General features: G+C 40.7%; 1 protein-coding gene across 1 annotated transcript in view; it reads right to left on the bottom strand.

Annotated features, from left to right (window-relative positions):
- The window catches only part of SLC2A13 (solute carrier family 2 member 13), a 219,549-nt gene that overhangs the window by 145,746 nt on the left and 59,421 nt on the right, over positions 1–14,382 (bottom strand). The window contains exon 4 of the mRNA XM_026076041.1: positions 3,537–3,613. Within this exon, the coding sequence (XP_025931826.1) occupies positions 3,537–3,613 (77 nt within the window). The remainder of the gene's footprint in view (positions 1–3,536; positions 3,614–14,382) is intronic.

Genomic DNA, 14,382 nt, shown 5'->3' with positions numbered 1-14,382 from the left:
CAGTCTATTCACAGAAGTTGTAGTTTCGAACAGAATACAGAAATCCTGACTATGAATTATTAAAGATACTACTTTTATAAAATGTTGTTTGTGAACAAGTGTCAGAATGCCTTTTGAAAGGTCAAGCAAACATCAGTCCCACTTTATAGAAGGTGACAGGGAGGCATAAAGCGATGCAGCCAGTCTAAGATCAGGTAGCCAGTAAACGACAAATCCAAGAACTACAAACCAGTCTTATGTTTATTCAGCAAAAGATTGTATGTCAGGCATTCAAGGTTTCACAATCTGCAAGTCAGGTCTTTCAAAAGTACAACAGTTATTGCAATATTTAAAGTTAGTATGCTTTCTCAGTAGCAAGGTAAAATAAGGTGTATGCATTTAACTTATTTTAACATAAGGCATGTTGCAATACAATCTTAAGCCTGTAAAACAGCATGAGGCAGCACAACAACATGCTAATATTTCATGTTATGGAAAGGTCAGTTCAAGGCTATATATGCCTCTAGCCCTTTGTATCAGCATGGAATAATGGTTGTTCTGAATTTATTGCTACTACAGCACATGAATTAACTGTATGGGTTCCAGCTCCTGGGAGAGACAGGCCAGGCTGGTATTTACAGCTGCAGAATTCACCACGGCTTTGAACACTGATGGCTGCAGATCCCACAACAGGACAAGTTTCCAGAGCACAGAATACAAAGACCAGTTGTGAAAGTGAAACACGGCAGACCAAACAAATTCTCAGTCTATTATTGCTTTAGGGATATATTATTTTAGTGACTGGTAATGTATGACAAACAGAATTCCAAACCAAAGAAGAGCGCCATACATTGCTTCTAGATGATTCAACTATACTAGCAATATTTTTATGTAAGATTGAGAAGCGTGCACACTGGCATTTATGTTTTGCTACAACTAACTGAATCGTTTGTTCTAAGCAGAAAATAGAGCACTGCTGCAAACAAAATGTCAGAGAAGATTAATATTAGGATTTCCAAATAAATGTTTCATCTTCAAAACAGGTATCAGCTAAAAATCTAAAAAAAACTTCTCTTACAGATATGCCTGAAGTTGTATTTCTTAGTTATACCTCAGCACGACATCCATACCTACCATACAGATTTACTAACTTTCACATGAACCTATAGTTCTTTGGTGAATTGATCCATAGCTTCTTTAAACTACTGTAACAATTAATAGTTTAATCAAGATCATGAGTACAAAGTAGTGTTGCTGTAACGTCAGTGGAATCACACTGGCTTAAAGTTGGTGAAAGAGTGTTGAATCAGGCCTCTTAAAGTTAGCTCCCTCACTCATCGCCATAGATGAAAACTTCATTCTGTGTAGGTATTAGCCCATACAAGACCATATTATCTGAGCCAAGAAACATTTTCACACTTGATAAAACTTTAAAGGAGAGAAAATTGCTCCATACCCCAAAGCAGTTCTTAATTTCTTTTAGCCTCCACGACAGAGTTGTGGAATCTGTTCCCACAGAAAGAATACTGAAAGTCAGCACAACTGATTTATGCCATCCTCTTGCACAGCCTCCTTCCACCACATTTTTTCCACCACAGAAAGGAAATACAACTAACTCTTAATTAAAACATCCACAGATATAATTTTGTTACTCAATTCTTCCTCCTGCCATACACACACACACAGATCTCCAGATGTCTGGATCTCTGCTTCCCAAGATGGTTGCCAAGGAAGCTTGGATCAGAGTTTCCTCTTCACCAGTGTGGGCCAGAAAGACAACTGTGGCAGATGCATTGCTGAGATAGAAATATTTCTACTGTGAAACTCATGCTTCCTGTTCTCCCTTCTTTGGATCAATATAACAAGCGCCATTTCCCTACACCCCACCCACCCACTCCCTCCCAGTCCAACTGAAGCTCCTCTATACAGAAAACTTGAGGATAAGCCATTCCAGCTAGATGGAGATCAACTGAAAGACTAAATAGTTTGACTGTAACAAAGTGGTCCATAAGAAGTTCTCAACACAACTATCACGTACAGCATCACTTCATCTAGCCTGAAATGAGCCTCTAGGAAGAAAAGCAGAATTAAGGTGAAAGCTTGAGACAACAGGTTAACAACCAGAACAGGCTTGCCCTCATCTGACCAGCACACTGCCACAGGGATTCACACCTCAGCAACTCATCTAACCAAAACAGGCAGTAAGTCACACACACATCCATATTCACAGAAAAAAGATGCAAGGGAGCATATGCCCATGAGGAAATAAGCCATCCAGAAAGAGGTTAAGATCCTGGGAAAGAAAAGCCACCTATTTGACAGGAAACGCACAAACAGAATCCTTAAGAAATTTAACAATTATTGGGGGAATTATACAGATATAACTTCTGAAGAGGCTAAATACTATAAACAGTTCAGATCTTACTAGCAATACAGTTGGTATCACAGAGGAGTGACATGCTGGTCTTGAGCTACATTAAAAAAAAATCTTTTCTGCACTGCTGTGTATATAAGCTCAGAGCACTATTTCTTCTGTACAAGGGAGCACTCCACATCCAAGAGGATAATGATTAATCATCCAGATAGCACTTGGGTGTAAAGCAAAGCAATTAACTGTGAATCAGGGAGAAGCCCTGCAGACTGATACAACAGACAGCTTTTCACTCCAGGGGATGAAGATTCAGAAAGAGGTGGCAGAATTAGAGCCAAGACACAAGCAGCATCCTTCCTTGCTTTAAAAGTCACCATCAGCAGATACAAAACAAAGCAAATCAACAACAACGAGCTTGAACTAAAAAGTTATGCTTAAAACTAAAGCTTTTCCAGAAGCAGAAACACATACACTGTTGAACGTGATACTATTTTGTTTATCCTCCTTGGTAAAACTGGAGACTGGGTACAGGAGAGGAGGGAAGCACTGCAGCTCCCTAAGCCCACAGGACATGAAGATGCACAAAGGTAACCACATAGGGCATTCCAGGTGCAGACAACCATTGCACTCTCCCCCAAAGCTATATTTTAAAGACAAATAGCACCTTTTCATCCAAGCTTTCAAATAATTTAGTAAGGTATAGTTTCACTCAGTAAAACAGAGAAACTAAAGAACAGTTGAAGTTATTTGTGCAATGCTCCACAGAATGCGAGAACTCCTGTGCCCAGATTCCTGCTGTACACACCAATAATTTTTCCCAGCAACACTCCAGTTAATCATTACAGTTGTAATACAAAGGATCTACTTTCCGTGCCCAATTTTGCCTCCTACCCAAGGACAAAACACAGCACAAAACCAGATCCCAGTATCTGGCTCAAAATATTACCACAATGATTGAATTCCTGGGCTAAAGCATCATAAGATTTACAACACAGCCCTTTCCATCCCTTTCTTCTGGATCTTGAAGTTGTTGTCCTGATGTCTCTGGCTTTCCATTCATGCCAAGCTGTTCCAAAGGCAACTGGACTGGTGAGGTCAGCAGCACCTATGATTAATGCAGGAGCAGGGAGTCTATGAGGCAAAAGGCTTAGCTGTTGAACTCGGTAGTGAATAAAACTGGACTTACCTTTTCCCCTCAGGCAGATTCCCCATTCCTGCGCTGACAAAGCTACTACTGACCTCAACAGTCCAGTAATCAAGGACCTGTAAACAAACAAAAAAGGTCACTTATACGCAAACATTTGCAGAAGTGCATGCTAGAAGTACACACAGCTTTACTCTTAACTTGTATTTCCTTTTAGGTTCACTGTGGTCTACTTCATCCATTAACACACCACTTTTCTTGGATGTGACGCTCTCCCCAGGATCCATCATAGCTCTAATCAACAACCCTAAAAAATTAGCTGGCCAAATCAAGCAAGCAAGTACTTAGTGACAAGTTCCTCTGAATTTATCTCATTAACCTCTGGCAGTGCAAGTCTCCATGAAAATCTCAGACTAAGCAAAACTTTCTAAGTGGACAGCTACAAACAGAAAGCTAAGTTAAAAATAGCAGTTAGGCAGAGTAACTCCTAATGCCATTAGGAATAATAAATACAGCACACTGGCCTGAAGCTTAGTTGCAAAAAAAAAAAAAAAAGCAATCAAAACAAATTAAAAAAAAAACACACAAAAAACCAGTATTTCTCTCCTACTACCACACATTGGACAAATAGGTAGATTTCAAAGAGATATTAGCTCTGACTTGAGACATCTAACTTTGGGATCCTGAATTGCCCTTTTGATATGCTAACAACCTCTTCACTGAATATTCATGAACTTAAAGGAGCCTAAGTGCTCCCTATTGCACTTTAGTTAGATGTTCAGATAGACAGAAAACCTTCCCTGCCTCCTGGGTTTCACTTCAGGTCACACAGTCCCTGTGCTTCAGCTGTCTTTTTAAATTTCTGAAATTTCTCCAGCCTCATTATCACAGTTTTCATTAATGTATTTAGTTATTTACCAGTTTTCCTACAACAGCTCAGGAATAAGTATTTAATAAGCATATTCATTAGCCTACATATGTAGCTTTTCCTTTCAGTTTTCTCTGGATACCCTTAAGATAGCAGCCTATTTCTTGTAATTCCCTGATAATTTTTGCTGTTAAATAGCTGCATATGGATTCTATGCTAGGACCGACAGTTCGGCAGCACAAGGGAAACCGTAACACGTTCAGAATGCAGTTATGTTCAACACCAGGATCATCTACCTCTTCTTTAAAGAAATTCTTGAATCCTGACTGCCTATCCATCTCTGAACATGCAGCTGAACAGACTGTAAACCAACGGTTTTATTTTCTGCAAGTTAAGTCCTGCCACTTCCTCCAGGATTAGAGCAGTAAGAAAGTGACAGGGCAAACTATCCGAATCTTTCATAATATTGCGGGGGGGGGACAGAATCACAGATAACAGTTCTAGGTACTGTAGTACTATTAGATGCTTTAGAGAAGAATCAATGGTAATTTAAGAGAGTAGAAACAGAGGGACAGGAACTCCGTTTCCAATCAGCAGTCCTGATCTTGCTCTGGAGGCTGAACTGCATTGCAGGGTACTGGTGCGGCTCCGGAGAGGAGGAGACCCCAGACACAGCAGCTCTGCTTCCCTAGTCAAGCAGGGAAAAGGAGGAATACCCGGAATACTCCCTCCACTCCTTCCTCGCCCCTGGGAAGGGGCGGGCAGCATGGCAGGACCTGGCTGAACTGCAAAAGGCAGTTCAGAGCAGGGCACAAATCAAGACGACTGCTACAGTTTCTAAACACTACCAGCCTAGTAATTTTCTCTATTTGATTACAATCAAAGCTGTTGATAGCTTAAGAATCATGGCACTACTCTGATAGTAATGTATCAGCCGCAATAACAGGATGTCATTAAATGACACTTATTTAAGGTCACCTTTATATTTTTATGACTGTGTCAGCAGGAAAAGAACATATTCAGACAGGAACCACCTAGAGTAACCACGAGGTTAAGAATAACCCCTCCTCCCCACCCCCCAAAAGAAAACCCCCAACCCCCCCCCCCACACACACACACCCTGCTCATTAGGACTGAAAACAGTTCAAGATGGACTTAAGTTCTGTTGATGCCTTCACATAAGCATAAGTTCAAAGGTCTTATTTGGTAAACTAAGAGTAGGAGTGCTAGAACTAAAGAAATATACCTAGAAAACTATCAGAAGTTACTAAGCAAGAGAGAAAAGTGATAACAGTACAAAAAGCTTCCAACCTCTCCATATTTGTTTAAAAGAACAGCACAAAGTTGTTTCTTTAGGATCTCTCACAGCATCACAGACAGTCCTGGGGAGCCCAGTTGCCAGTGCTTCCTTTCCTGGGTGGAATTTCCAGCCAAGAAAAGAGACATAAGAACCGGAAATATTAAGAGTAATAAAAAGCCAAAGGGCTAGGCAACTAACAGGAGGAAGATTTGTATTTAGATTGCTCAAGGCTTTGTATGGTTTCTATGCTGTTCTAATAAAGAATGAGTATTTGGGGGAGTGAACATGAGAGCTACAAGCAATGAGAAATCAAAGACCTTTCTCCATTGGCACATTCCAGTGATCACTTCAAGTAGAGAAGCTGCTCTTGCAGCAGTGCTTAGTGGATCATGATGCCCATTTACAATATCACATGCCATATGCAGTGGGTAATGCAATGGGCAAAATATGAAGTATGCCCTCAGTTCTTTCCAACTTTAAATTTATCCTACCAAGTTTCTGCAGTAGAGCAGGAAAGTGGAAAAGTTGTGACTTTTTCTACACAGAAGTGCATCCCTAAAACTTCCAGTGTCTGAAAAATAATCTTCCTTTCTCATATTAATTATGTCCATAGGCACATAAAAACCACAATTACCAGTCTTGCTTTCCTGCGAAGAGAAGCAATAGCAGAGAACAACACACATAGGAGGTCCCTGACCAAACTGAGACAGGATTCTGGAAACAGTCTTGGAGCAGAAAGGCTGCAACTTGTCACTCGCGCGTAGGACAAGAAAGGTTAGCCGCAGGAAATTCCCAGTTCTGGAAAAAGCCTGAAAAGCTCTTGCCTTAGAGCTCCCGCTTACGGTATAGGTTTCTGGAGTTACTCCAGTTATCTGTTAATTTTGTCTAGACTATGAAAAGATGGGCTATTGCCAGGTGAATCCGAGTCTGGATACACATTTTTGTTTATACAGCAGGCCCACCACCACTTCTAGCATCTTCTTTGGTGCTTCTATTGTCTGGAGACAACCACCGCTTTATTACAGCTTCAAAAACAACTGAACACGCAGCAGTATGTGCTCAGCTGACTGTTTATAACATTAGGGAGTCCCTCAGCGCTACCTGTTGGCATGAGATCTGTGAAAACCCAGAAGCTCGCAAATACCGATTGTTGAGAAGAGACAAGCAGGTTTCAGATTTAAGGCCCAAAACTAGTGCGTTGCAGTGAAACACCACTTCTCCCTGGGGCAGTTCAGTCTGGCAGAGTCCTTGCAAGCTCATTTCACACACTAAGAGGATCAGCATACACTGGAGCTTTCCACAAAGCCAAGGCTCTTTGCTGAATTGCCTCATGATTCAGAGGCACAAGGAGAACACGCTCCTTGAGGTAAAACATTCACTAGTGAAGGAATTGCCCAGAGGCTGGTACCAGGTGCTTCCGGAAAACATCAGCTCTAATTAGAACGAAAAAGCCTTTCGGATTAGCCACAGAGGGCAAACCGACTCCAGTGAGCAACTCCCTTGGCACTGCAGAAAAATCATATTGAAAAAATTGAGGTGTGGAGTGGGAGGGGGAAGAGTCCCAATAGGAAAGCTACAGTTAGAGCATCTGAATATCAGTAACTGGAGAAGCCATCCCTAGAGAAAAGGGGGTGGAAGAGGGTGCTTTAGAGAACTGGTGAAGAACAAGGCCAAGGTAAAAAGTTATATGGGTCTGTAAATATATATATTTTTTAAAATCCAAACTGCCCTTCGGGGTCTAGGCCCACTAACACAACCGCCACAGCACGAGAAGGCTGAGTTCCCAGGAAGCCTGGCCCAGTAGCAGTCCCCAGGGCACGTGAGCACCTCGGACAAGACTGAGCTCAGCATCTGCTGCTTGAAGAGAAGAACGTGAGAAGTGAAAAAACAGAGCCGGTGCCCGGACACAGAAGACGCAGGCTTTTAGCACACCTGCTGTTAAATGAAACTAGCCAAACAAGACCAAGACAAGGAGGGTAGGAAATAGATTTGCTATTACCACGGCTCAAGACAAGTCGTAGCCTATCCATAGCCAGCCAGACACTCGAGAGCATGTGTGAACGTGATATACGTTTCATCCCTACAGATGGCACGTACCTATGTGACTTGCAAAGGAAGAGGGCACCAACTCCCCAAGCTAAGAACCCAACTTCAGCGGCTGGGTAAACAGCCATGCAAAATGCAAATTCACCTCTGAAAATGTCACCTTCAAAATAGACATTTTTTTATTTTAACTAAACCTTTAGTAAAACCAAAACCTCCAACAAAACAGAGGAAGATCAGAAATGAAGAGCCTAAAGAAAGAACAGGAAGGCTTTTTTTTAAACTTCACTTCTCCATATATCATAAGCAAAATACATTTTAAAGCAGTTTACATTCAAGTTACATCAAAAGACCTATAGGAAGATAATTTAGAGTAGTGAAATGCCTAAGTGATAAAGTATTAAAGAGACATTACCTCACACTCATGCAGACCTGTATTGCACAAGAGCTCTACAACATACTTAATACCATTTGCCTTGGTATTTATTCACAGGCATAATCATCACAAGAAGAAACTGAAATTCTCCTGTTTTGAGGCTTTCAGCATTTATAACAACCGTTCCACATGAGCCAAGCTCTTCACAAGCTTCCACGTGAGCTATCACAGCAACTCCCATTATGCAGTAATTCAGATAATTCAGACACCAAGACACAGTTCTTCACCAGAGAACACCCATAAATAAGTCTTGCAAACAAAACTGTTCCACAAGGCCTGTTACATATCTGTGGTACCAGTAAGCAGCACAACCACACTAGTCCAGTTTGAGCTCAGCTGTCCTATTAAATAGAAATAATCAATTTTCAGGACTCCCATAGGATTTTGCAAGCCAAAAGCTTACCATAGTTCTATGGAGTAATCCCTAAAACTTCTAAAACACTGCATTTTAAAAGAAACTGATGTATTTTTAAATACAAAATATTCTATAAAAGCGTATTTATTTAAGAGTATAAAACTGGTAGAATTAGCAGTTATCTTGCAGTCTACTGATAAAGAAATAAGGGGGAAAAAGCAATAACCAAATAAAATCTGTTCTTTCCAGCATCCACTTTCAGTACTTCAGTATTTTTATTTTATTTCATTGCTTCTCAGGATACAAGTGGAAAAGTACATACTAGTAGTCTCAGAATAAAAGTTAAATACATATTCTAACAGTTCACAGCAGAAGACAGCAGCTAGGATTTTGAGTCTACTGCTTGGACTGCCCTCAAATGCCCTCAGTTGTACCTCTGCTGATGGGCCTGTTATAATCCACATCCAAACACGTAACTTAAATACAAGTGTTCTAGTTGAATGATTTGCCATAATAACCATCACGCTTGGTACGTAGATGCCACTGGTTTCTTGTTCTTGTGGCAAACAAGGTATTTTGAAAATAAGCCCACCTATAGTATCCACATAAGTTTTGTAAGATAGGTAAGAAAACATTTGTGTTTAGCATGGCAAGCTTCCTTTAAATTGTCTTTATAAAGAGTAAGAGGATCACAAAGTTTTGAGTTTATACTAACTGGAGGCATTGGTTTTGTCTTCCCCAACCTGAACCAAAAACACTTAAAACACAGCAAAACACATTTTGACAGAACAGTAGCAGTTAACCAAGTAGAGTGAAAACTGTTTATAAGACTTCCATGCTTTAGAGCCAAGAAGATCAATGTCAAGGTTTGTGAACTACTAGGTTTTTTTGTTTTGTTTTTTTAGGTTAAACAAACAAACAAAACACAAAACCCAAGACAAAAAAAAACCACAGGAAATAATGCCCCACAGTGCCCTTGTGACTTTAAACAGTGTCCAGAAGAATCAAGATGAAAAAAAATTCCCTGTTAGCTATAACTCAGTATGCATAATACTTCATTCTCCATCGGTCACCAAATATTTGCCAAAGGTAACAATATTTATTTATAAATGGCTGGTCTTTTGATACTATATTATCAACAACATTGCATGAGACGAAACACTTAACAATGAAGCCAGCATTTGTTGAAGTAATAGTAAACTGAGCATAACACTGCGTATCATGTGCACTGTACACAAAATTAGAAGACCTGAAAAGACAGTTTTTCATCTCAGTGTATTCCTGGTGCCCTGCAAGATCACAGATACAGTCAGAAGCCAACTTATCCTCCCACCTAACGGACGAGATGCTTTTGCACAAGATTTTAGGATGCAGAGATCCAATCCCTGAGCACAGACAGTAATTTCAGTAGCGACAGATTTTTAGAAACCTGCATGAGCAGCTCCAGTCAACAGCAGTACAGAGTTCCTTCTGATGACATGGCTATTTGTGTCACCATTCCCACCATCCACACTGCCAGTATTTATTAGCAAACCAGTATCTCTAGAGGGGGAAAAAAAAAAACCAACAAAAAATAAACAAAAAAGCCAGCCTCTGAATCTCTAGATCGAGAAGTACAAGCATCTGCTAGAAGGCAGTATAGCAAATTTAGGAGCTGAGGGTGACTTTCCCCTCCAAAATGCTCCAAGGTAGAAACTCCTTTAAAAATCTTGTTGATACTCAGTGGTAGAAGCAGGCTCAAGTGTCAAAACTTCCCGGGGGGAAGGGGGGGGGTATTAATAAGTAATTTTTCAAGAGAAAAATACACAGCATCTGAAAAAGATCTGCAATATTTAAAAAAAAAAAGTGTATCCTGTTTTTTAACAGCCAACAGCTTATACTGGTTATTTTCCAACATTTTAAAAGCACGTATGGGGGTCCAGGTGACATGACTGGACTTTTTTTAGTCACTGTAAAGGTAAACAGAGCCAGTACTATATGATGCAAGTACATTTGTTACACTTTGTTATTTTTGTTATTTGCTAGTGAGACTCACTTCTACTGACATTGAGGGCCAACAGGGGAGCCCTGAACCATGTGTCAGCCCATTTTACTCCTGTTTACAGTCTTGTTACCTCTGCTGAAAAAATGACCTACATAGCCAATAAAAAGATGCTACCAGAAACACTACATATGCCACACTCAAATACAGCAGGTAAAAAGTACTACAAACATTTTGCGTACAACGCAAGCACTGAGCGGCAAGTTTGCATTGCAAAGACACACCACACACTATCACAGACGGGGGTCGGAGACGGAGAGGACAAGGCATCTATTAGTCAGGTCTCCACTGTGTTGCAGACCCAGTAACAGCACGCATGCACGCATGGTGCTATCACGGTCCTCTCCCCAGATTAATTCCATTTTCAGAAGGACGTGGGTAGCGTGTGCTAAGCAAAGCCTAAACCATGTACTGAGTAAGACAACAGAACATGGAAAGGCTGATCATTAATTGAGCATCATCTATTCCGCACACTGAATGAGACAGCAGAATTTAATCAGGCAACTAATGATTGCACATTATGATACAGAGTTCAATACTGCACGAGCAAGCTTAATTCTGCCACTTCCTAAACTCTGCATGCTAGGGCTCCTAGCTTAAACAGCTTTTCTTCCACAACTGAAAAAAAAAAGAGTAAACTGAAGAAAGCATCACCTGAAACACCACGCCAACACCCGCATACACCAGCTGGAGACTTAAAGCCTTCAGCACCCTGAGAAGATAGAAGGATAACCTGTTCCCATCGCAGACTGGTGAGCAGTAGGAAAGATATTTGGCCAACGGGTTCAGACAGCAAAGCAACTGCTAAATTAAGATACCACGCTTACTCTACAGTCTAGCAAAGAAATGGCTTTGTAAGCATAGTTTCTTATTATTACCCTTTTTAGTGTAATTCTTAGTCTCAGTGTTTACTCTACTCACTTCCCACCTCCCTTCTCACCTCCACTCTTAACTGCTGTCTTGCCCAACAGCTCTAGCCTTTGGCGTTTCAGCCCTGGTCTGCCCTCAGTCTTTGGTAGGCCAGACCACAGAGCGCTGAGTCAAGAACCAGCTTTCTTGCCAAGCGTGCAAACTGCAGCAACCAGCACAAAGCAAATCTAAGCTAACTCTCAGTCCCACACCAAGTGTGGTTGGTCACGCCTCAGGAATGGGTTAAGGCATTTAGCATTATCAGATGTAAAAGGTCCAAATATGCTTCCTGTCAACGCAGTTTTTCCTAGCTGAGCTCATACAAGGCCCTACTGAACACCCGATCCAAATTTCTAAATGTTTGCATTTTGACCATATCTGTTGTAACAAAAATCCATCCAAAAATTACATTCCTGACATAGGGTGTAGCCAAATTCCTAAAGAGTCAGGAACATCAGAGTTGGTCATAAGGGGAGGGAATGATGGCCTTAACCTTGCTTTTAAGCCATTTTGCCCGAGTTTTCTAAAAAACCCCAGGCTGCGATGGTCATCCACCCACTGTACCTCTTGAACTACCTATTTAAAAATTCAGACCTGATAAGACCTAAGCATATTAGTCTGTTCATGCTGAATGCAGTTTCTTGTTTTGGAATTCCCTTCATTTTATATATATATGAACTAGGGAAAGATAATAATAATAATAATGTTTCAGACCATAAAATCTCCTCAATATTTGCAACACAAAGCAGTTCGGTTTGTCCCTGAGAGAAGGTCTTCCCTTTTTTCTCCAGCAACTGCAGAAGGAGATGTTTCTGGAAAACAAAGGGTTTTTTTTTCAATCTCAAGATGGGTCTGCAGAAAATGCTAAGAAACAGGAGAAGACAAGCAAGTGAGAAATGTTCCTCTTTTCAGCTTATCTCCTCTGGTTTTCACCCCTGAAAGTTTAACTGCAGCCACACAAGTCATAGCCACAAGGAAAAATGGCTGTTTTCTCACACGGACACAGTTAACACAGATCCTCACTGTTCCAGTCACAGCTGAATGAAGGCACATAGGTAAGCATCACTGCCTCTATTTTAGAGCACCACAGTACTGCACGTAATACAGTAACTCATATATCAAAAAAAGTGAATGCATATTTCTGTGGGTACAATTCCTGATGCACAATTGGTAGAGAGCTACATGAAAATTTTCAAAAATTTGATACTTAAAATTAAACAGTCAAAAAGTTTTTACTGGTTTGCATATAGCAAAGTATTTCATAACACCGCACCATTCTACGTTTACTTTTCAGCAATTAATAACGTAACTGAAGCGTCCCTTTACTGCATGAAGTCTTTATACAATGCTAGAAAGTTCTTGTTCCCTGTTGGCAGGCAAATGGCAGTCACAGGGCTCCAAGAGAAGGAAGAGAGGAGACGCTGGTTAAAAGTTCCATCAATTTCTAATGCCTCCATGAAATTATCCAAGCTCCCTCTGGTGGAGAACTTAAGGTGACACTTAACAAAAGGGACTGTAGTTTGCTGTATGAGAACAGTTTTGAACAAGCACATTTTTTCTTTTGTAATATAAATCTTGTTAGGATTGGACTCCTCTGATTCTAATAGCTTTTCTTCAGTGACAGCAACCTAAGGGAATACTTCATTTCTGGCCACAAGCTGTATCACATGTAAAGAAGAACAAACTCTGATAAAAAGGAAAAAACAGCATTTTATATGAATTAGTGTCTTTCTACTCCAAAATTCTGAGCATTTCTCAGTCATTGCTCATATCTTCAGCTTTTCAAAGCTCCAGCAGAAAAAAAAAAACACATATCTCTGTTCCTGATGCTGAAAGAGGACAGAGATCTCTCTCCCAAGGCCACACAGAAGATCTATAGCACTACAAAGGCACAAGCCTAAACTCTTGATTACCATTTTCATATATTATTTAAATGTATTAAGCCACAAGTCTAATATCCCTCAGGTAACATCAATGTAATTTATTTGCACCACCATAAGACAATTAAACCAGGCCTGTGTATCTCTCTCTGACAAAAGCCACATACATATATTAAACTCAAGCAAGCCATGCCCTTTCCTCTCTACTCTCTCTCCACTCAAAAATAAAGTAAAAATTAATAGAAGCTGCCAATTCTCTGACATGAGCAGCTTTTCACATGCAAAAAGGGGTCCTATTTGATATTTTTATATCTACAATTAGAGGTAAGTATTATTTATTATCATCAAAATATCTGTTCTGCTACCTCACAAACAAATTTAGTTTTCTTGGCTCCTAAACATTGTAATGATTATCATCATTTTGCAGTCTGAAGTCTTGAACCTGATAAAGAATGGTTACGATTACCAAACCCAGGGGGTTAGCATAAGAAACAGTCACCCGATTTGGGAAAAGAAAACTGTTACGCCTGAATATGATGCTCCGTACTGTACAGGAAAACCAGCATGAGTACTTTCAAGGATGGGGCCAATTTTAGTTCTGACGGCCTTTATTACGACTCACTAACTTTCTTCCTTAACAAGACTATGAATTGCATCATAGCAAGTGTGTTTATAACAAGCCAGAGAATTCAAAAAAAGTTATTCAGTGGTTAGGAAACAGAACTTTGCTACGTAAAGCAGAGAAGTCTAACTCTTAATTTGTCCTCATGCTTTTAGAGAGGAAGGGTTGCGAGACCACTGTAAGAAAGATGTACCCCCCCCTTTTTTTTTTTTTAAATAATGCATTCGAAGTGCTCTAAAGAGTCTCACACGGCCTCTCCCGGAGGATGAGCATCGTTCAGTTTACTGTCCGACAGGACGGCAGCTGAAGAGCCAACAGACGAGAGAGGAGCCCGGCGGGCAGCGGGAGCAGCGCTCCTCCTCGCTCCTTCCGGACACGCAGGGAAAGTTTCCCGCTGAGGCGGAGAGCCCCCCCGCCCCCCCCCCCAAGACGAG

This window comes from Apteryx rowi, unplaced genomic scaffold (assembly GCF_003343035.1).
Source record: "Apteryx rowi isolate R43461 unplaced genomic scaffold, aptRow1 scaffold_423, whole genome shotgun sequence".
NCBI classification, from domain to species: domain Eukaryota; kingdom Metazoa; phylum Chordata; class Aves; order Apterygiformes; family Apterygidae; genus Apteryx; species Apteryx rowi.
The sequence above is the reverse complement of the archived record's forward strand: the minus strand, read 5'-3'. Positions and strand labels throughout refer to the sequence as shown.